General features: G+C 48.8%; 1 protein-coding gene across 1 annotated transcript in view; it reads left to right on the forward strand.

Annotated features, from left to right (window-relative positions):
* CLEC16A (C-type lectin domain containing 16A) overlaps positions 1 to 21,497 on the forward strand; it is a 199,619-nt gene that overhangs the window by 87,514 nt on the left and 90,608 nt on the right. The window contains 3 exon segments of the mRNA XM_039885578.1: positions 774 to 824; positions 3,960 to 4,088; positions 12,569 to 12,689. Coding sequence (XP_039741512.1) covers positions 774 to 824; positions 3,960 to 4,088; positions 12,569 to 12,689 — 301 coding nt within the window.

Below are 21,497 nucleotides of genomic sequence, written 5' to 3' on the forward strand. Positions count from 1 at the left end.
CCCACCCCCCGCCAGCTGTGGACCCATCCAGCAGTGATCTGAGCTCTAACACTTACCAGCCCTGACCAATTGGCAGGTTCTGTGCTCAGCACTTTATGCGCGTTAACTCATTTCATCTTCACAAGGACCCACACAGACACGGGCAGGCATCCCAGTCTTGCAGCGAAACAAAGAGAGGCTCTGAGAGGTAAAGCTGGGATTCGGCCCCTGGTTTATGTGAGCCAAGTTCACACCCACCACCCTGTTCAGAGAGGAACCTCCTGGACAGGGTCCTCAGGCCTGCAGGAACTGCAAAAAACCCCAAGGGCGCAGCTCAACAATGAACGGAACAGGCTGTATAATTTTAGTGTTAGGCATATTAATTCCTTTCAGACGTGTGGAGCCTCAGAGTTTTAACCAGGGTTCCCCATTTCTTCAGCCATTCTCAACAAATAGAGGATCTTATACACTCGACATAGTAACCGTTGTCATATTTTAATTATATATGGTGTTATTTTCAGTTTGTGTTTCTTAATTGCCTTGACAGAAGAAATCTAACTACATGTGCTTTAAAAAAGGAGAAAAACATTGAGAGGCGCAATTCGATAGCTGGGCTTTCGGTTGAGCGTGTGTGTTCGTGTGCACGTGTGCATTTTACTTCCTGGTGATTTACGAGAACTCACTAACGAGAAACAGATGGCCCCAAAAGCCGTGAACTGAAGTTTATAATACTTTGTTGTTTATGGAAAAGAAATATGCATAATCTCCTCTACCCTCCCTTCCTTTCCTTTTAGGGAGAAGAAATATTTTTGGACATGTTCGAAGATGAGTACAGGAGCATGACAGTAAGTGAGGGGCCAGAAGGCACCTGTGTGCCCCCAAAGCGTGCCCTGCCGATCCGAGAGAGAGCACTCTAACTTGGGGCTTGCTGCCTGGATGGCAGAGACTCGGGGTTGGGGAGTGAATTGGAAATTTTGATCCCCACCACCGTGGAAATTTCAGAGGACATTCCCTCCCTCTGAGTCGGGCTGTGTCGTGAGATGGGTCAGAAAGATTCACTTTGATATGAATAGTATTTGATTGAGGACTTACTTTGTGTCAGGTGTGGAAAGCCCGTTAGGTATATTAAATTTCTTAATCCCCAGGTCAACTGCTATCATTAGCCTCCCTTTACTGATAAGGAAACGAGAGCCAGATTGAGTGAGGTGTCCACGTGTGCCTGGCCAGCGAGGGGCAGAGCAGCTCGTCTCCCAGCCCCCTGCCCTTCTCTGTTATAAGGCTGCCTCCTTTGCCAGGCCACCAGAATGTTCCAGCATGTAGCTCCTCCTTGAATCCGCAGCATCAGCCCAGAGCCTTCCCTTTCTCCATCCAGCAGGCAGAATCATAGGAAAAGACAGGTTCAGAAGATTACAGCTTTCTGTGTTGTTCCTTTGTCGCTGCATCTCCAGCACCTGTCCCTTAGTCGGCACTCAATAAATAGAAGACAAATGATCCTTTTCATCGACATTACTCACCAAAGGGTAAAGTGATTTGGGGAGTTTATAGTAAGCCTAAGTGTTTAAAGTGTCCAAGAGAAAAAGGCGGGCAGTGTGAGTGTGGCTCCCTGGCTCCCTGGCTCCCTGGCCTGTCACCAAGGATCTGGACAGCTGGGCCCTCACCACAGCTGGGTCCTCTCCCACAGCACGTCTGAGGCCCCCGCAGAGTCTTTTCAAGGGAAAAGCATCAACTGGCATAATTCATCTGCAAAAGCGCCCAGACCTCGCCGTGATATGCAGGGGTGCCTGTGAGTACCTCACTCCCGTTGCTGGCCACAGCCGCCCCCCTCATCCCCGACCCCCCAGAAGAGTGTGTCAGTCTTCTACTCGTTGGACCATTAATTAGAGTAGAGTGGATTCAGTGGTTAGCTATCGTTTTAGCCCTGTGACGTCCCCTTCTGCCATGTCATTCCCCACAGTTTGGTTTCCTGTTTGGAAACGTAAGGCTCATATGTCACTTGATGGCGCTGAAAAGCTCGGGCTTCTAACCCTCGCTGAGTTTCTGCTTTTGCTACGAACTGTGCCATCTTGGGCAGGTTGCTGACATTCTGAGCCTTGATTTTTCTGTGTGTAAAATGGGGCCCAAGCCACATAGCTGCCCAGGCTGGATGTGAAACACCTAAGGGGTGCCTCCTGTATAGTATTTGTACAATGACTATTCAGTTTCTCTCCTTCCCACTGTAGGGAGCTTCTTGGGTTTTATTTGTCTTAATCGTATATTTATTGTGTGTCCTGCACAGTGCCTGGCACTCTAGAGAAATACAAAGTTGACACAGCCCCAGTCCTATTTTCTGAAAGTCAGTACTAAGCTCAGACTTTAGGAAACCAGCCACCAAGGTAAATGTAGTGAGTGCAGGCCCTTGGGTGCTGCTCAAGTGCTCACGGAGGCCCCTGCACTAAAGCCAGGCCTTTGCTTTTGACCCTTCACTCATTTTTCTTATCACCTCTTTTTTAATGCAAAAGGCATACGGAGCGCGAGCGCGGCCATCTGGTGTGCCCGCTGACAGCCGGCTAGAATGGACTTGCTGGGAAGGAGGTTGAGGGCAGCGGGAGCAGAGCGGAGGAGATTTGCAAGGGTGCAGAAGGCGGGCTGTGAAGGCTCTGCTGGAGGGTCGATGCCAAGTGCAGCCCTGAGGCAGGAAATGGGGCTCCGCCACCCCTGCTCTGGGATAAAGGGATTTGGGATGGTGAACCACAGGCCTCTGGAGGAAAGTGCCTACAGTATCCAAAAGTAAAAGGCAGGCGGCCTGCGCTCAGTGGCACCTCCGATCCCTGGCCCGTTCGCCAGGTCTCTGGACAGCCGGGTCCTCACCACAACCTTGTCCTGTTTGGTCAGCTTTATGTTACAGGAGGGACAAAAAAATGTGATACGATTGAAGCCCACATTCTAAAAAAGACACAAAAATCAGTTCATGATGCTTTAAGAAGTAAAATTAATTTCATAGAAAATTCACCTTTGTGAAGCGTCGTTCCTTTATGAAGCCAGGTAAATGAAGTCCAATATGTGTGCATTAAATGGTCGGTGCTGGTGCAGCAAAGTTTCGGGAGGGGAGATGATGGTTTCAGGTGCCTTAGTAATCGGAGAGGGCTTCGTGGAAGTGGTGTGAAGGAGGCAGACAGCTCTGGCCCTGTCTGGCCCAGTGGCTGTGGGCATACACCCTTTCTCTGAGATCAGTATTCTCCTTTATAATATGGGACAGCACCAGCATTCTCTGTCCAGTACGAGGTGAGCCCTGCAGTGCCTGGCACTTAGTAGATGCTCAATAAGTGGGTTTGTTATATTACCCCAGGTAAGATGCCAAGGGGGCGAGGAAGGAAGGGGGCATGTTGGTCGTGTGGTAGAAGTCGTCGGGGGTCTGTGTCTGGGCTGTGGTCAGCCAGCTGAGGTGGCCCGGATCCAGTCCTCGGCTTCTCTGAGTCTGTTTTCTCATTAGCAGATTGGGAAGCATCTCCTCTGCGGTTGTTGGGAGCATGACACAGGACCATACACTCAAAGCCTTTAGCTTGTCCCGTAGGCAGCACTCCTTAAATGGAAGCTGCCATCACTACGATTGTTGTCATCGTTCCCGGAAGTACAAAGAGTAGGAGGCGGGCAGCAGTCAGGGACACACACGGGCAGACCACCCTAAAGGGACTATCGTAAAGGGACCGGCCTCATCCGGAGGACCCCACGCCCTGCTGCTCGGTGGAGGGGAATGAGGATGGGAAAGCAAAGCTTTTCATAGCAAGAAGGCTATTTCTCAAGAGTGTCTAAGCTGTCACTTCAAATGAAGGAAAATGCACCTTAGAAAACAAAAGTCCTTTCTCTCACAGGCCTTCCTGCCTTGAGGCTTCCCCTCAGCCTTAATCCGGATTTCATGCGCTCATTTACTATGCATGGGCCTGTGTGACCTGCCCGGTCCCCTTCTCCCTTCAGTGAGGTCTCCTGTGATGTCTCTCTTCTAGATGAAGCCCATGAACGTGGAGTATCTCATGATGGATGCCTCCATCCTGCTGCCCCCCACGGGCACGCCGCTGACAGGCATAGACTTTGTGAAGCGACTGCCATGTGGTGACGTGGAGAAGACCCGGCGGGTGAGTGAGCGTTGGACCACTCCCAGGGAAGGAAGGGACGAGGCTCTGACCGGGTCAAGAGCCCCCCGTCCCACACGAGTTCAGATAGTGGGTAGACAGACAGCGCCTCCCCACATCCTGCCGCCAGGCGAAACTTCCAAAGCCTGCTGCCCTCTGCCAAAGCAGGGATTGAAATCCCATCGCACCTGGCACCGGATGTGGGTTGTAGGCGGGCTGCGTTCGTGGCTGGTGCAGGCCACCCCTGAGCTCTGGGAGAGGAAGCCCTGGGGCTGGGCTTCTGAAAGATGTGGAGGAGTGAGCAGCGTCACCATCAACGCAGTGCAGGTGAGGCTGGTGAGAAATCTTAGCCCAGATAGGCTCAGGACCCCTGGAGATGGTGTGATGTTAAGGTATCTGCATGATCTTGGGGTGAGGCACACGCAAACGAAATGGTAATTCTTGCCGGCCTGCCAGACGTGAGCGAAGGGCAGATTAGTTCTCAGAACCCAGCTGGAGTGTGTGCTTCTGTTATCAGTGCTTTTTTTCTGAAGCAGTCTCGCAGGGCTGTTCACGGTATTTTATCTCCCTCATAAGATCACACTTTCTTTCTTAGAAAGCACCATAACCTTTTCCTAGAAAATCATTCCCTGGAGACGTGAATGTTAGTGGATAAATTAGTGGAATTTATTTGAACTCAGCTCCTGTTATCAGCCTGCGTCTTCTTCTGAATTAATCCCAGTGTAACCAGAGCAGCTAAGGTGTTTAACTTTTGGATTATGAGAAGCAGGAGGGACCTGCTAGATCCACCTCAGACCGAGGAAGCTGGCGGGGCAGAGGAAGTGGGACACACGTGTCTTTAAGTCAATCCACATTCCCTGCTATCTGACCAAACCCGCAGACCTCACCACAAGACCCGCCCTGGCCTTCCTCGTGCTCCCAGCCAGTGCTGCAGGCCCTGCGGTGCGCACATAGTTATGTTTGTGGGTGGCAGTGTTTGCACTGGGCATTCTTGGTGTCGGCTTTTATAAGAGGACTGGTTCTGACAAGTGACTCCATGACGTGGGCACGCTCACCCTTAGCCTTGGGTTGGCCTAAGAAGTGCTCCCTAGCAAAGTTACAGCGAAGCTGTGTACCTAGAGGGGCTGCAGTGTCCCCAGGCCAGGAGGACTCTGTCCCTACAGTCCTCTTCAGCCTCTGAGCACTGAGGGCCGCTGCGCTGGGTCGCATCTGCCTGCTTTCTGGGTCACAGTCCATCAGGTTTCTTAACACTTACGTGCACGCCTGGTCTTTGTTACGTAGTGGATCATTCATAGCAGTTCTTCATGTGAACTTCCTCGAGTGATTCCACAGCCGTCCTAGGAGACTGGCGCTATCATCCCCATGCTACCGAGGAAGAAACGGGGGCACGAAGAGGTCAAGTAATTTGCTCAAGGTTACCTAGCTAGTAAGTGGCAGAGCCAGGATTCAGCATAGGAGGTGTGGCTTCCAGAGCTTACACTCTCAGTCACACTGACCCGCTGCTCCCCACCGCTCCCCACTGCTGTTTATCAGCCCCGCTCAGTGCCAGACACCAGGGACATAGAAAACACAGCCCCAGTCCTCGAGAAATCAGAGTCTAGAGGGGAAGGTGGGAAGAGGCAGTATCAATCCATGTGGCTGGGGCCATTAGGGAAGGAACATGGGATCAGGCCCCTAATCCTACCTAGTAAAGAAGGCGGAGCAGGCACCAGAGAGATACAGCCCTTTCCAGGGGACTGTGGCTGGAGCCAGAACAAGAGACACGCCATAGGAAGGGATGGGTCTGGAGGGGCTGGAGGAGCCGTGTCTCTGGCGGCCTTGGCATTGTTAATGGATTCCGACATGCTCTGCTGGCCTGGGGCAGGCGGTCCTGATCCATAGGAGAGAATGAGAGAATTTAGGGATGAGGCCTATGGCAGAGAGAGAGCTCCTCGTGCTTTGGGGTGCCTTCTCCCTTCTGAGCCACTCTCTTCATCTAGAAAGCAGCATGCGCTCGCCTTGCCAGAGTTCTTGTGAGAACTCAGTGACAGGAAGAAACACAGAAGGCCGACAGCAGTTCTCGATCGCAGGGCTTCGCTTCTTCCCAGTGCCCCTCACATGTCACTTAGGTGTGGGCTCCTACGGCTCTGCTGCCCACCTCCCTCGCCCCAGATGATATACACGGTCCAGACTGCTAACTGAAGCACAGACAGAGCTCCTGGGAACGTCCCGACTTCTCTGGGGGCTCTCGGTCAGCCTTTGTCCACGTAACAAGTTCATAAAAGCAACTCTCTTGTCCCAGGGTCCGTGGGTTTAGGTGGCAGAGTGATATAAAACAGGGCTGGCCACCTCTAAGCAAAGCCATCAACCTAAGAGAAGCCTCCCTTTGTGACTTTAAGAATCGTTTTTTTTTTTTCTTTAAGTATAGTCGTCATACTTAAAGTATTATATTAGTTTGAGGTGTACAATACCATCTCCAAAGGGGAATTTCCACCACTCACCTCAGTCCCGTTCCTGTTGCAAGGCAACTGTTTGGAATGCTCCAGAAACTTAGCTCCTGAGCCCATCCCAGACATCAGAACACAGCAGTGTGCTTTGAATTTGATCTTAAGGAAGTGTATGGTTTAGCAAGCAATTGAGGGCTTATGTGGTTTGTTTCAAGTTCTTTGCTTCTATCCAAATAACATTCCATTTCATCCTTTTGGATTCAAAGGTTTTCTTTTTCTTTTTTTTTTCTTTTTTTTTCTACCAAGTAGACTTTTCTAACTTTTAGGAGGCTTTTCAGAAATCCCACCCTTTATTTTCCTTAAGGACTTGTCAGGAAAGTTCAAACAACCCTGACTAGTAAATCGTCACCAACTTGTTAGACATCCCTGTTTTCTGGACATCACATGACATCGAGAGAGATAAAGTTGATTAAGAAATAAGCAAGTGTCCAGTTTGGTATCAGAGGGCAGGAAAGGCTCTGAAGTAAAGAGGGGTGGCCCTCCTTTAGAAATAGAGGGGTCAGGAGGGGTGCTCCACCAAGGTTGGCCTCTGAGCTGAACCTAAAGAGTGAGATAGCAAGGTTGATATGCGAGCCAGCCTCGCAAAGACTTCTGGGAGGAGCTTTCCAGACTACAGGAACAGTGCATGCAAAGCCCACAAGATGGGACAGCGTATGGTGTGTTCAAGGAGCAGGGTGACTAAAGAAGAGCAAGCAAGGGGAGAGGAGGAGGGGTGGCGTGGGGACAGGAGAGGAGGGCAGCAGGGCCTTGCAGGCCATGGGGAGGCAATAAAGTCACGTTTTTCCTCTCGCATTTTGCAAGTTACATTGTTTATTCTTTCGCTTGACATATTTGTTGGGCGTTTTCTAGGTGCCATACACCGTGCAAGATTTAAGAATAGGCAGTGAACAAATAATATAAAATTAAAATAAGACCAAAATAGCAAGAGTGCCGCTAAGCTGTGGCAGCTGACTGGGCCCACACTACCCTCTGCAGAACAGCCCGCACAGGTCCCAGCTCTGAGTTCAGCAGCACGTAGAGGTAGCACAAGCATCATTATTCGGTTTTTCATTGATTTCCTACCTTATGGGAAAGTTAGGAGGTGCAAACCTTACAGAAGAATAGAAGGGAAATTCGTGTTGAAAGGAGGATCATTGGAACTGCTGGGGTCGAATGAGAGCTGTGAACAGGACCGCGGGCTTGGGCCGGACTCACCCAACGTGTAGGGGAAGTTGAGAGAAGCAGTTAAGGGAGAACAGGCTCGTGAGTCAGACCAACCAAGGTTCCTTACTATCTCTAGCTGTATGACCTTGAGCAAGTTACTTGACCTTCCTGAGCCCCAGCTTCCTCGTGTGTCATGCCTTTCGGCTCTTGCCCAAGGTATATGAGAAAGAGCGACTGTGAGGTGACAAGCTCAGTGCCTAGCACACAGTAAATGCTCAGATGTTGGCTGAACAGCAGTGGAGCATTCTAGCATCTTAGGTGGGAAAGAAAGAGTCTTTCATGGCCTAAATCTCCTGAAGCTTAATGCTAGAGAAAAGAGAGATAGGAAGAGGATTTTGTAGTGAATATTACAATCTGAATATAAGCCTCTAGTCACATGTAGGAATCTTGGAAGCCATTATGAAATAAAGGTATTTGCACGAAGTTTTATTTATCCCTGCATTCTGTTTCCCTGTTTTCTTATAAAAGCACAGACATTTTTTTTGTGCTTATCAGTATCGTCCTTGAGGAAATAGGATATTTTGCTTTACTTTTCAGATGTGTATTACACATTAAAGAAAATACAATAGCATCTCATAAGGTTTCAAAAGTAGAGAGAAAGAACTTTCCATGATTTCATCACCCTAAACAAATAACACTTAGACATTTTTTGTGACTCCTCCCTATTTTTTTTTTTTGCAAATACATCTTTTCATGGTTGCAGGGAGAGCGTACCATGACCTTGCTTTATCCTCACTCTCTTTTTCTCCATTGTAAAGCAAGAAGTTTGTCATGTGGTAATACAGTTTTAATAAGTCTGACTTCTTACTGGTACATAAAAGTTCATCTGCTGACTTCTGCCATCATTTACTTAGGCGTTTTCGTACTGGTAGACATTTTGGTTGCTTGCAGTATTACATTATTTTCAACTAAACTGTAATGAGCAGCTTCACAAATACAGTGTTTTCTTTCTTTTGGCTTATTTCTTTAGGATAAGTTCCCAGAAGTGGAATTTCTGGTTCAAAGGGTATGAACATTTTTTTTTTGTGACTCTCCGCATATTGCCAGATTGCTTTCCCAATGGGCTGTGCCCACTTTAAACTGCTTCAGCACTCTGTGCACGGCCACATCCACGGCCTCGGTGGGCTACTAACCCTGAGTGATTGTCGCCTAAACTCAGCGAGCAGCCTGCAAATGCAGCAAGGGATGCAGGGGAGAGAGCTCCAACAGCATTTGATCCAGGACCAGCTCCAGGGCTCGGTGTGTCACCTGCACTATGCTGTTGCACGTTCATGGTGGCCCTGTGACCAGAGGTGGTGGGGCCCCATTTCTAGAGCTTGAGCCTGGGCCTGGAGAATTCACGGGACTCACCTGACCACAGGTTGAGCCAGGTCTGCCTGAATCTGAAGCCTTCCGTCCTCCTGCCCTACCCATTGGACTCCTTCCCTAGGACTCTCCGTGCCAGAGTTTGCTCCTAGGTGCATTGAAGCAAACTGGAGAAGTCTCTTCTTGATATTTGAGCTTAGTCAGTAGTCAGCCCCTTTTAAATCTAATCATAATCTGTTCTTTCAGAGTCTGTTTTCCTGGAATTCTGTGGAAGCATCTGAAAGAATAATATTTCCTTTTTAATAATACTGTTTGATTTGCATGTTTATTTAGCAAAGTAAAGAAGGCACTTAATAAAAGCCTGGGTCCCAAGCCTCAAATCTGTTGAAGGCAAACGCTTGTGGTTGGAAGAACATAGACTTTGGAGTCCGGTTATTAATTGAGTCACATTTGGGCAGCCTGCCTGGGTTTTGGTTTCCTGTCTGTAAAATGGGAACCACACAGGTCATTAAAAGGCTTGAATGAGATGACATGGTGCAGCCCCCACCCGTACCCAGCAGGCCATGGATAAGCAGAGGACCTGGCCATTGTTTTAGGGATGAATTTGATGGCCTTTATTCTGGTATTTTACCTTCTTTTTATGGATTCTTGGAGTTGTGTCGCTGGTCAAAATGCCTGCTGGACCCTGTAGCACCCTGTGGGAGCCCAGCTTTTGCCCAGGTAGAGCACCCGGCCCTGTGGGAATCTACCTTCCTCACGTTCATGGGCGTGGACTTCTTTTGCACTCTTCTTTCTCTTAAAAATTGGGGCAGGAACCAGGAAAAGTATTATTGGGGGTTTTATTTTATATGTTTTATATTCTGCTTTATATTTTTTATTATTTTATTCTGTATTCCTGGAAATATCTTCCATTTGTTGTTCACAAAGCAAAAGCAAATGTTTTACCAGAAAGGTCTACGTTAGGAACCAGATTCCAAATTCCTTTTATATTTGAAGGTTTCTGGTTTTCAGAGCAATGGGCTGTAAAAAGCTACACGCATTTCTCTTTCCACATCCCCCGACTAGGGTCCTGCTTGATTTCTCTGCTTTCAGAACCCCAAGAGGAATGTTTTGTTTTTAATTTTATTTTATTATTTATGCCTACGGCACCAGGTCTTTCTAGGTGGTCTCCCATCCAAGTCTAACCAGGCCCGACCCTGCTTAGCTTCCAGGATTAGACATTGGGCTTGTTCAGGGTGGCATGGCCATAGACCATGGACTATGGCTCCACTGGGGCATGAACCCAGGACTTTCTGCATGTAAAGCAGACGTACTGACCGCTACACTATGGAACCACATCCAGGAATGGATTTTTGACAGAAATCAAGCATCTACTCCATATGGACCTGACTGTGACGGGCCTTTCTCCTCTTTTTTCTCTCATCTCCAAGGTCATGACTCCCTCTTCAAGAGCTCAGACTGCCAAATAGTTCAAGTGCCCACCCTCATCTTAGGCTTTCTGTACTTGGGCTGGTGCGGGCATTTGATTTTCCATGTGAGCTTGGTTAAGTGACACAAGTATTAAACGTTTCCGGGTCCCAACCCCGGCTCAGCCACTCATCAGCCACGTGAACTTAGATTGCTCTGCCTTTCTCAGCTCCATTTCTCCTTGCATAAAATCTTTACATTGCAATAAGTTGCCCACATTGTCTGGCACACAGTAGGAGCTTCAGAAATAAAAGCTATTTCGATTTTTTGAAATGAAATTATCTCTCTTCTTCTGATTGTTGCAGTTGTCTTTAGGAAGACTGTACCTTAAAAAACTAAGATCAGATCAGCACTAACGCTGCCACCACCGCCACCACCATCATCTGTATTATAATATAAAAGCTTATCTTTCTCTAGTGCTTATGGTTGACAAAGGGGAATCATGACCTCAGAATAGGTGCAGGAAGTAGGATTATTCTTCTGGTTTTCTACGTTAGATTAATTAGCCCAAGTGTCCCATGGTTCCAGGCCAAGGCAGGATTAGGATTAGACGTGCCGATGGGCATCCTTGCTGCCTGGGTTATCTGGAGCCAGTGCAAGCCTGGCTCCTTGCGGGCAGTAATCTGTCTCCTCCTCCTTGTTTCGGGAAGCACCTTGTGGTATAGAGGCAGCCTCTTCTCTCGGCAGGCCACGCCTGTAGCCCTCAGAACTGTAAACAAGGAGACCCAAAGTGGGCTGGAATTCATCTTTGTGTGCTCACCAGTGGCGACAGTGGTTTGTCCCCATGCCCTCCCCCATGCCCAGCTGTCAAGTGATTGGGGTAAAAGATGGCCACCCCTTTACAGAACACACTCCACCAGCAATATCTCAGAACCTCCTAGCAGCCCTGAGAGGTGCCACCCCCATTTCACAGGTGAGAAGAATTGAAGTGCACAGAGGCCAGGGGCTGTGCCCAGCGCAGTGGAGCTGGGAGTCCAGGTAGCCCTTGCGTATCCGACTCCAGAGCTGTTTCTCTCAGGCGCACACACTCAGGCAGGCCAGCCAGCCAAGGTCAAGGATGAGGGCCTGGAGGCGGCCCCTCCTGCAGGCTGGCTGCCCTTCCACTTCTTGGTCTCTGGTTGGTAGGCAAGTCAGCACCAACCTAGGACTCCAGGGGAGGGTACCACCAGGGCAAGTTGGCCCCAGGTGAAGGCTGCTTTCTGCACAAACTTCTCTGGCTTCCGGGGCCTGGGATTCTGCTTTTTTCTGCTTTCTGGAAACGCCCGATGGCCATGCTGGATTCCGCCCAGAAGCCTCTTGAATGAGTCAGGAATCCTGGTGCTGAGAGGGCCACTCTGCCTCCAGAGAGCTGTCTGGGGAGGCCTGAGAGGCACTCGGCACTGACGTCACTGCACACCTGCCAGGTGCCAGGTCCACTTTCCCGTCAGTGGCACACCCCTTATTGTAAGGCCAAGGGCCCAAGGCTCCAAGGTGAAGGGGCTCATCCAGGGAGGGGCAGGGAGGGTTTCAATTGAGACTGGTCAGCTCTGAACCCCACCAGCAACCACTCCCTCTGTCTCCACTGCCCCTACATTCAAGCGGTGGGACCTTGAAACACTCCCTCGTGATTTAGATTTCCAAATTCCGTGCTGTTTTGGTTAGAAGAGTCCTGGTTCTAGCCCTCCCTGGGTGTGTGGCCTGGGGCAGGTCACGTCACCTCCTTGGGTGTCAGTGCCCTGGCTTCAAAGCGGGGCTGCCTGCTGAGCAGGGGTGTCATGAAGGTCACATGACACCAGGGAGAAGGGCCTGGCAAATGACAGGTGCTCAGTCAAGGTCAACTGGTCGAAACCTGAATCCATGGATAACTGATTGGAGGCAAAGCACCAGAACCATGATACTGGGAGAAGGGGAGAGGCGGGCTTTGTTTTGTTTGTTTATTTGTTTTTTGTTTTTAACCGAGCGGCACAGTGTGATTTCTCCATGTGGAGAATCTCACCGAAACGACTGCGGTCTCACCCTCTGCTCTCTGAACTGCTCATCCAGGCCATCCGGGTGTTCTTCATGCTCCGTTCCCTGTCACTGCAACTGCGAGGGGAGCCCGAGACCCAGTTGCCACTGACGCGAGAAGAGGACCTGATCAAAACCGACGATGTCCTAGATCTGAGTGAGTTGGCCTCCGAGGCACAGCGGCGGGGGGACACGCCATGCTGACTCACACGTCACTGGGAGGGTCGGCGCGTGACCTGCATTTTGTACTGCTGATGGTCTGTGACCATGAGCTAACAGTGTACATGCCTCACAAAACTTTCAAAGAAAGGGCCCTAGATTCTGGGCACTTTGAAATCAGCCTGTTTTCTACTGTCTGGACTCCCAGCTCCGAGTGTGTTCTGTAAAGGGGTGGATTCTACTGTCTGGAGTCCGGGCAGAGCTGTGCAGCTGGTTTGCTGAGATATCTGTGCAGGGGGCTTAGGGGTCCTCAGCCTCCAGGATCCCTGCCCCCCGTGGAAGCATAGCAGCATCAGTTTGATTGGTTTTGAGTATTAAGCGTTTTCTGTATGACTCCAGCAACGAAAGGATTCTGCCGCTAATTAAAAAAAAGTCTTGCAAAAATGCAAGTCACCAGTGTTTAGGTAAAGACCAAGGCTTTGAGGCTGGAGAATCATGCGCTCAATCTGTACCTTGAGCTACTTATTTAACCATGCAGCGCCTTTTGTGCTCGCCTCTGCAGCAGGAGGCTGAGACTTAAAGGAGACAACAGGCATATTGGGTCATGTTCCTATAACCCTGCTCGTGTCCGTATAGCTCTTTCTCTCCTCCATTTGCTATGGGGTAGGTAAAGTGGTCTTCTTAAAGGCCTTGTGGTATATTAGGACTCTTTGATCATAAGGGACAGAAAACTCAGCTTAGGCTGGCTTAAGGAAAAAGAAAGGGGAATCGGCCGGTGTCACTGGAAAGTCTACCTTCAGGAATGGCTGGATCTAGGTGCTCAAGCAGTGTCATCAGGAAGCTACCACCCTCCATCTGTCAGCTCTGCTTTCCTTTGTTCTGTCTTCATCTGCAAGACGGCTCTCACCGGGCAGTGACAGTGGCCATCATCAGCTTCAAGATATGCTGAACCAGCTAAGCAGCCCTGACAGGAGCAAAGCTTCTCATTCTCTTTTATAGAAGTTCATGGCAGTGTTCTCATTGGCCCAGCTTAGGTCATATGACTGTCTCTGAACCAGTTAGTGGTCAAAGGAATGAGATTCACTGATTGGCTAGGCTGCAGTCACATGCCTGGCCCTAGAGCTGGAGGTGGGGCCTGTTCCTTTTGAGGCCTGTCACTTGAGAGGAGGAAGAAGGCTGTCAAAGAAAACTCACCAAGAAGAAATAGGGAAGTGGGAACAGCAGATGGCCATTTGTATAGTGAAGAGAGGGTCCTTGTTGTTTTGAATCAGCTTTATTGAGGTATAGTTTACACCCATAAAATTGACCAACTTTAGTTTACAATTGAATGAGTTTTGACAAAACTATTCGGTCGTATGACCAGTAGTGATATAGATCACTGAGGTTTGACTTTTGAGCTGGATACCCCTGCCTTGCTTTGTATTCTCTGAGCAAATAACTTAAACTCCCAAAGTGTCCATTTCCTTGCCTGTAAAATTGGGATGATCTTCTGTAATAATGGGGTGGTTTTGACACATAAGTGAAATATAACATGAAATATAACGTGACCAAGCATAGTGCCTAGTATGTACCTGTTCTCAGTAAATTGTAGTCAGTGTCACCCATTAATTAAATGAGGTGACGTGTATAAAGAGCAGAGCACACTGCCTGACACATAGTGGATGCTCAGTAAATGATCATTATGGTTTAACTCGTTGTCTATCTTCTTTTTCTGCCTTGTTTATGTTCTGTTTTCCTTCTCTTTCTTGGAAGAACAGAGAAGCTATGTCCCTTCTGTGCTCTACACCCATCTCCTTTGGCCTTTTACCCTTGAGAAATGGCCACAGGGATTTCTGTAAGGGTTGAAATTGATCAAAGTTGGCTGGAGAGAACCATAACCAGTCTTTTTCTGATCCAAAGAAAGAGAGGGAAACAGCTTACTTTAAAAAAGAGGGCCACTCCATCAGGGCAGCAAGAATGTTTGTATCTGTGAGATGGAATTATGCTGGGAATTCACATTTCTTCCCCTCCCAGGAATGGCCTACTGAAATAAAAGTTGAAAGTATTTCACTTATCCATTTTAATTGATTAGCTTAGTAGTCGAGGTCACTTAACTGAGACTTTTTGGGTAGTTGGCCATTAAGAAAGGAATGACTGTCTCTCTTTACCCAGCCTGATTGCAAGTTATATCTTCGCTGAAGAGGGCTGTCCAGAAAATACTAGGAATTGTGGGCTTTGCACACACAAGGTACTAGAGTAAGGTCTGCATGTAGTGTTGACCTTTTTTGTGTATGTGATTGTTTTTAAATACTGGAGCTTTTGACCCTCATTGGGGAAAAATTAGCATGCTTTGAGTTTCATAGAATGCCTTCTTGAATAGAAAACGAAGGAAGCATCATAATGTAGGTGAAGGCATTCATACTTGCAGAATGATTGGAAGCTGGGTACGCTTCTTATGAGCTTAGCTTTTTGTCTTTCAGACCAAAAAAAAAAAAAAAAAACTGACTCAAGGAGAAATGTTTGGGGTTGGTCAACTTTTATCTAAGGCGATATGGTCTGACAGGCTTTAAAGGAATGCCAGTCACACAGCAGGAAGAGGTGACTTAGAGTGTATTTACTAAACTTGTCACGCTTTGATAAGGAACCACAGCATAACAGTACTAGGAAGCCATCTCACCTGTCTGCTGACCAGCAGCAGGCCTCTGGGCCAGGTGTGGCAGGTAAGCTATAGCGGTGTGGCTTCTGACAATATCAAAGACGCAATTATCCTGCCAGCATCCCTCCAGAAAGAAGCAAACTGTGCTTAAAGCTGTATTTGTTTTCACTGGAAAGGAGAATGGAGTGGGGCAGGGGTCCAAACTGGCAACCATGAAGGAAGGAAGGAAGGAGAGAGGGAAGGAGGGAGGGAGGGAGAGGGAGGGAGGGAAAGGAAGAAGGAAGGGAGGAGGGAGGTGGGGAGGGAGGAAGGAAGGGAGGGAGGGAGCGGAGGGACAGAGGGAAGAAGAAAAGGAAGGAGGAGGGGAAGGGAAGATAGGTAAGACTAGGTAAAGTAGATTAGACTTTTTAGAGAGAACAACATGAACCTCCATATACCCAGGTTTCAACTTCAACAGTTATTACACTTTTGCTAAGTCTCATTTTATCTGCCCCACCATTTTAAAAATATTCCCTCTGTGTCCAGTGTATTAAAATGAATGGAAGACATATATCTATAAATATGTCTCTGTAACAGATAAGGACTTTAGTTACTCTTAATTGGATGGGTTGCTACCATTGCTAATTGTGAGCTTCTCCATCTGAGGGGGGGAGGACAGCCCCCAGACATAGAGCCTGTGCTCTCCTGCGTTCTGGCATCCTGGCCCCATTGACATTTGATTTTGCGGTCTCTGGTGTAGTTGGAAGTAATCGGCTTTGTGATCTTTCTCAGAGTCTTAATGCTTGTGAGGCCCAGCAGTGGCCTTGCTAACTTTAAAATGGTTCTAAAAGGTTTTGCAAAGTCTGTCGAAGATCAAATGAGACCATGCACATAAGGCATAGAGCGCCATGCTTGGCACAGAGTAGGCACTCAGTGAGTGAGAGCTGGCTGTCGCCCTGTTATAGCTGCTGAATATCAAGATGTAACTCTTAGTGTGGGGCGGCAAGGGGTAGGCGTTTTCTGTCTTGACAACGATTTGAGGAACATACCTTGAATTATTCAAACCAGTGCTTATTTAACTCATGTGATGACACTGTTTTGGGGGGTACGAAACAGCTCTGGCTACTTGGACCCCATCCAGGCAGGACTCTCTGCACCTTCACGAACAGGCCTACTGAGGACAAGCAGGCTTCCCGGAGAAGCCAGGCTCCACCTGGACTGGCACTGGAGCCTTCTGAAAGGAGTCTTGCCTGTTTCCGAATAGCACGGGCAGTCACGGCAGGGGAAAGCAACTCATTGTCCAAACACCCTAAGGAGTTACCAGGCAACCAGGCATCCTCAGGAAACTTCCGGTTTCCTTCCCAGCCTATCCATGGGGGCTCTTGACCTTTATATAAGCCATACCGTGTGCCACACGCACCTAACCTTGTATTCTGATTTTTAAATCGATTTATGAAATCCATTCGGCGAAATCCATCTGTTCATTCAAGCATGTATTGAGCACCTGCTGTATGATAGGCACAGTGCTGGGAGCGCGGATGTGATAAAGCCAGGCTTGGTCTTCGCTCTTCTGCTTTCAGTTGCGGGAGAGGAAAGGAACAGGGGAGGTAAGGACGTAAATGGACCTTGCTAGGATCGCTGAGATAGCTCTGTGGAGGTGATGAACAAGGTCCCGTGCTAGGGAATAACTAGCAGAAAGGACCTCAGAGGCTGGTTAGGGAGGGCCTCTCTTGAGAGGGCCATGCAAAGGAAGGACCAGAAGATTCTATGAGAAATGCAAAACTGAGGCCTGCCACTTGGAAGGGATGGCAGAGGTGAGGCTGGAAGGTGGGAGAAAGCTTGGATCCCAAAGGATCCCAGGATCCTAAAGGAAGCTGGCATGGCCGGCAGGTAAGGAGCAGTGGGGGTAGGAGCTGAAATGAACCCCTCAATTCCAGTGCAGTGGGAAGCTATCAGAGGGTTCCTGCAGGGACATCTGTCCTGAAAGCGTACTTCCAGAACTAGAACTGCAGGTCACACCGTCTCAGCAGAGGCCTGTGAGCCGTGTCAAGGGGCTAGAGAGGCCACGGAGCATAGCGGTTATGAGCGTAGTGGCCCTGGGGGCAGACGTGCCCGGAGTGGAGTCCCGCCCTTGCCCCTTGCCTGCCCAGTATATAGTCTTCGACGAGTGACTTAATCTCTTGGAGCTTCAGTTTCTTCACCTGTAAAATGGAAGTTGTTGGGAGGAGTAAATTAGTTAATGTGTGTGAAGTGCCCAGAACAGTGCCTGGCACAGTTGCAAGGAGGCCATGTAGGAGGTTGTGGCCAGGGGCCAATGACAGTGGGGAAAGGAGAATGGGGACACAATCTGGGGACAGCATTTGGTGACTGACCTTCCATGACGATGCTGACAGTCCAGCTTTACTCTGGGTTCTGAGCTTGGGGACAATCCTGGCATCAGGCGGTTAGCAGACAGTGGTTCTGTAATCCAAGGGCCAGTCCTGGAGGAAAAGCTGGTTCCAAATGGGAGATGGCGAGGTGAGCTGGCTGGCGAGGTGAGGCCGCAGCAAGCAGCTTGGCTGAGATGTCCAGGGAACAGGTTGGAAGCCCCTCCCCACCCGCCACAGAGGCCATTTTCCACATTATCCCACAGATTTCAGAGTTACTGTAGCTCGCACGATGCTCCATTGACAGAGATGTCTCATGTAACCATTCCACGGTTGGTGACACTTCCACGTTTGCTCTGTTATAACCGAGATACCTGTTCCTCAGAGGAGCCCTGCACAGCTGTGAGAATCCTAGGTCATGAGGTCTGAGAGAGAGGACCAAACCCCCAGAGAGAGGCCCACAGATAAGCAGGCCTCTGTGCTCTAGGTCTGATTCCACGCCAGGCTGGACGCACTTGCCAGGGTCTGGGGGCCTGGAAGAGATCCATCGCCATATAGAGCCGTGGTTCCCAGTGGTTCCCGGACCTTGGGACTTCACAGCCCAGTGAAATGCCAAAACAAATAAAACCCCAAAAAGCCTCCAGGGATAGGATTGCCAACCTTTATTTCACCAAGTAGTCATATGGAAAAAAAAAAAAAAGCATTTATGAACTATTATTTCATGAAAGAAAGGACACTGTTAATACCAGATAAATAGGAGGGACATCTTTTCAGAATGAAGGACAGTGGAACTGTAGGCCCACATACTGTGCTTTAATGGGGTGCTTAAAATAAAGTCAAGTGCAGACCAATAACAAGAGCGAAAGCCAGTGTCTCTGTCTTTTCTAGTCTAGTCTTATGGGGGAGGCAAACACTAATCACAGTATGACGCAGTCCAAAGTCAGATGCCACTGTGCTACGCGCTCGCTGTGGGAATAGGTCATGGGGCGGGGTGGGGGGAGGGGGTTGGCCTGCCCAGATGTCGGGGAAACTTCTGGGGGAGCAACGACCCCTCTGAAGACTGGATGTAGATGCGGGTGCCAGGAAAGAGGGCCTGGCAGAATCAACGGTTCTGGGGCCAATGGGGAGTTGAGAAAGATGACAGACAGCCATGTGGCGGGGCAGAGAGGCACAGCGGTGATTAGATAAGGCTGAGGGGACTGCCCGATGTGCAGGCCTTGTAGATGTACCAAGGATTTGGGTTTTATCCTAAGAACAGTGAGAAGAGTTTTTAACCAGGTGACATCAGATTTGGACCACCTAGGGCCCCCTCTGGCCTCAGTGTAAAGAGTAGATGTATGAAATTGTAGGGGGAGGGGATAGTTACAGCAGGGAGCTCCCTTGGGAGGCCAAGCATGCAGGACCCGTCCTGCAGAAGTGTCCAAAAGGTGATGCCTGTGTGTTTCTTGCACACCCCGGTTTTCCCCAGTGAATTGTTCTCGGGCGCTGCTGTGTTCTGCTCTGTGACCTGGATGCAGAGACACTTAATGACACAGAGACCCATCCTGTTTGATCTAGCTTGCTCCCTGAAACCCAAGCACCATTCCTTTGAAGTTAATGATTAACAATAATACTATTTCAGTTGTGCTCATCCCCTGGCAAGGCAGGCTGCTGTGGACCTTCCCTCTGCTCGCCTTCTGTCTTTTTTTAGCCCAGGACCTGCCTCTTTAAGAATGGGCTGGGGGTGTGGTGGAAGCTATGGGTCTCAGAAAAATACAGACGTTAGAAGAGATCTGGCATCTGGATCCCGGCTCTGCCTCTTTCCTGCCATGTGACCTTGGACAAATCGATTTGGTGCTCTGAACCTCAGTTTCCTCATTGATAAAATGAGAGTAGCAGTGCCTACCAGTTGGCAAATAGGCCCACAGATGTAGTTTGGTGGCTGATAGAACGTTTGCAAGCAAATTTTATATTAGTTGCCAACATTTTAAAATCAGGATATTTTATTGTTCAAAACCAAATATCTATCACTTTGAAAATGGGATGGGCCGGCCCCATGGGGCCTCCGTCCCCATAGGTAGCATTCGGCTTCCTCTCTTTGCTGGGCATGCACCCTTTTCAGCAGCTTGTCCTGTCTCCAGCCACGAGCCTCCACTTACCCCCAGACCTGACCCAGCTGCCTGCGCAGCATCTCACACCGACCATGAGACCATGAGCGCATTGCCTGCAGGGGAACTCCATCCTCCCCACAGACCCACCTCCTGCAGCCTTCCCATCTCCCAGTTGGTGGCAGTTCCGTCCTGGTGTCGAAAACCTTGGGTTCATCTTAACACCACTCTTTCCCTCAGACTCGACTTCCAGTTGGTTAGTACCTATTCAGCTCCTCCCTCCATATAGATCCAGGATCTGAGCATCTCTCCCAGCCCCGCCCCTCAGCACCTGGTTCGTGCTGGCGTCATCTTTCACCTGAATTGTTGGAATAACCTCTTAGTCACTTGCTTCTGCCTTGTCCCCTACAGTTAATTCTCGATACAGGGCTCAGTTCATGCTCTTAAAATATGTCAGATCATGTCCTCCCTTTGCTCAAAGTAGCTTTCATCTCACTCTGACTAAAAGCAGAGACGTGGTGACTTCCGAGGCTGAGCATCATCTGGCACCACCTGGTTCTCTCTGCTTTCTTGCTGTTCTTCAGACACACCGGGCATGTTCCCACCACAGGGCCCTTGCTCTGCCTGTGTCCCCCACCTGCAGACTGCTCTTTCAGCAGAACAAGTGCAGCCGTGGCCATTTACTAGGCCACAGAAGCCCACGTGTGGCAACCGTGCTCCAAATGCTCAGTCCGTGTTTGAATTCTGGACCAAGTCTGGACCAAGTCCCCCTTCTTTATCATTCTTTTGTTTGTTGATAAATATGAATGTGAATGTCACGAACGACCTTGCAGTGTTCCCCGTTTCCTCAGCTCCTGTCACTCCCCGTGCTTTGTCCCAATGCCCTTGCAGGCGGGAGCTTTTAGGCCAAGCGAAAGTCCCTGGCTGTATTCATCTGATGGTCTAGAGATTCATTTCAAGCAAGAGTGTTATGAAGCCCAAGCAAGTTGTGGTTTGATTGTAAGTCCGTGACAATGTGAGCTCATTGATTTGTTTGTCTTGCAAGACCAATGGTAGTTTCGTGGTCCTCGCTGTCAGTTCTGGAAAATGGTCTATGTTGCCTTAGTTTGCTGATGGCCCAGTCGTTGTCATGTGTCTCATCCTGGCGAAAATGAGAAAATAGCTTAAGTAATAAAAACTGTGAAAGACAAATCTAGAATGTGGGACATTCTAATAGACAACTGACTTGAACATTTTATAAATGCGAATATCATGGCAGACCATAAAAATGGGGGGAAAAGGCCCGGGGGGTGCTATTCTAGGTTATTGAAATGAAAGAGACATAATTATCAACTTGGATTGGATCTTGGATTAGGGTGGGGAAGTAGCTTTAAAAAACATTTTTTTTTGTAGAATCGGAAAGTTTCGCATATAGTTGTGATGAGATAATACAGTTGAGGTCAGCATTACATTTCTTAGGTGTCATGACAATGTGGTTCTGTGGGAGATGTCATTATTCTTAGGAAGTGCAGGCTGAAGTGTTTAAGGATCAAGTGTCATGCTGCCTACAGCTTTGGAATGACTCACAAAATAAAATAGTGAGTGTGTGGGTATAGTGAAAGAAAAGGCAAATGCACTTAAGTATCAACAATCGATATTTCTAGATGAAAGCTAAAAGAAGTGGCAAGAGGGAAATCAAGTTTTCGAAAATCCAGCCTTTAATGAACAAGGAATGTACTGTTTGAGAACTAGAGCTCTGG

The sequence above is a fragment of the Pteropus medius genome, unplaced genomic scaffold (genome assembly GCF_902729225.1).
Source record: "Pteropus medius unplaced genomic scaffold, Ma_sr-lr_union100, whole genome shotgun sequence".
NCBI classification, from domain to species: Eukaryota; Metazoa; Chordata; class Mammalia; order Chiroptera; family Pteropodidae; genus Pteropus; species Pteropus medius.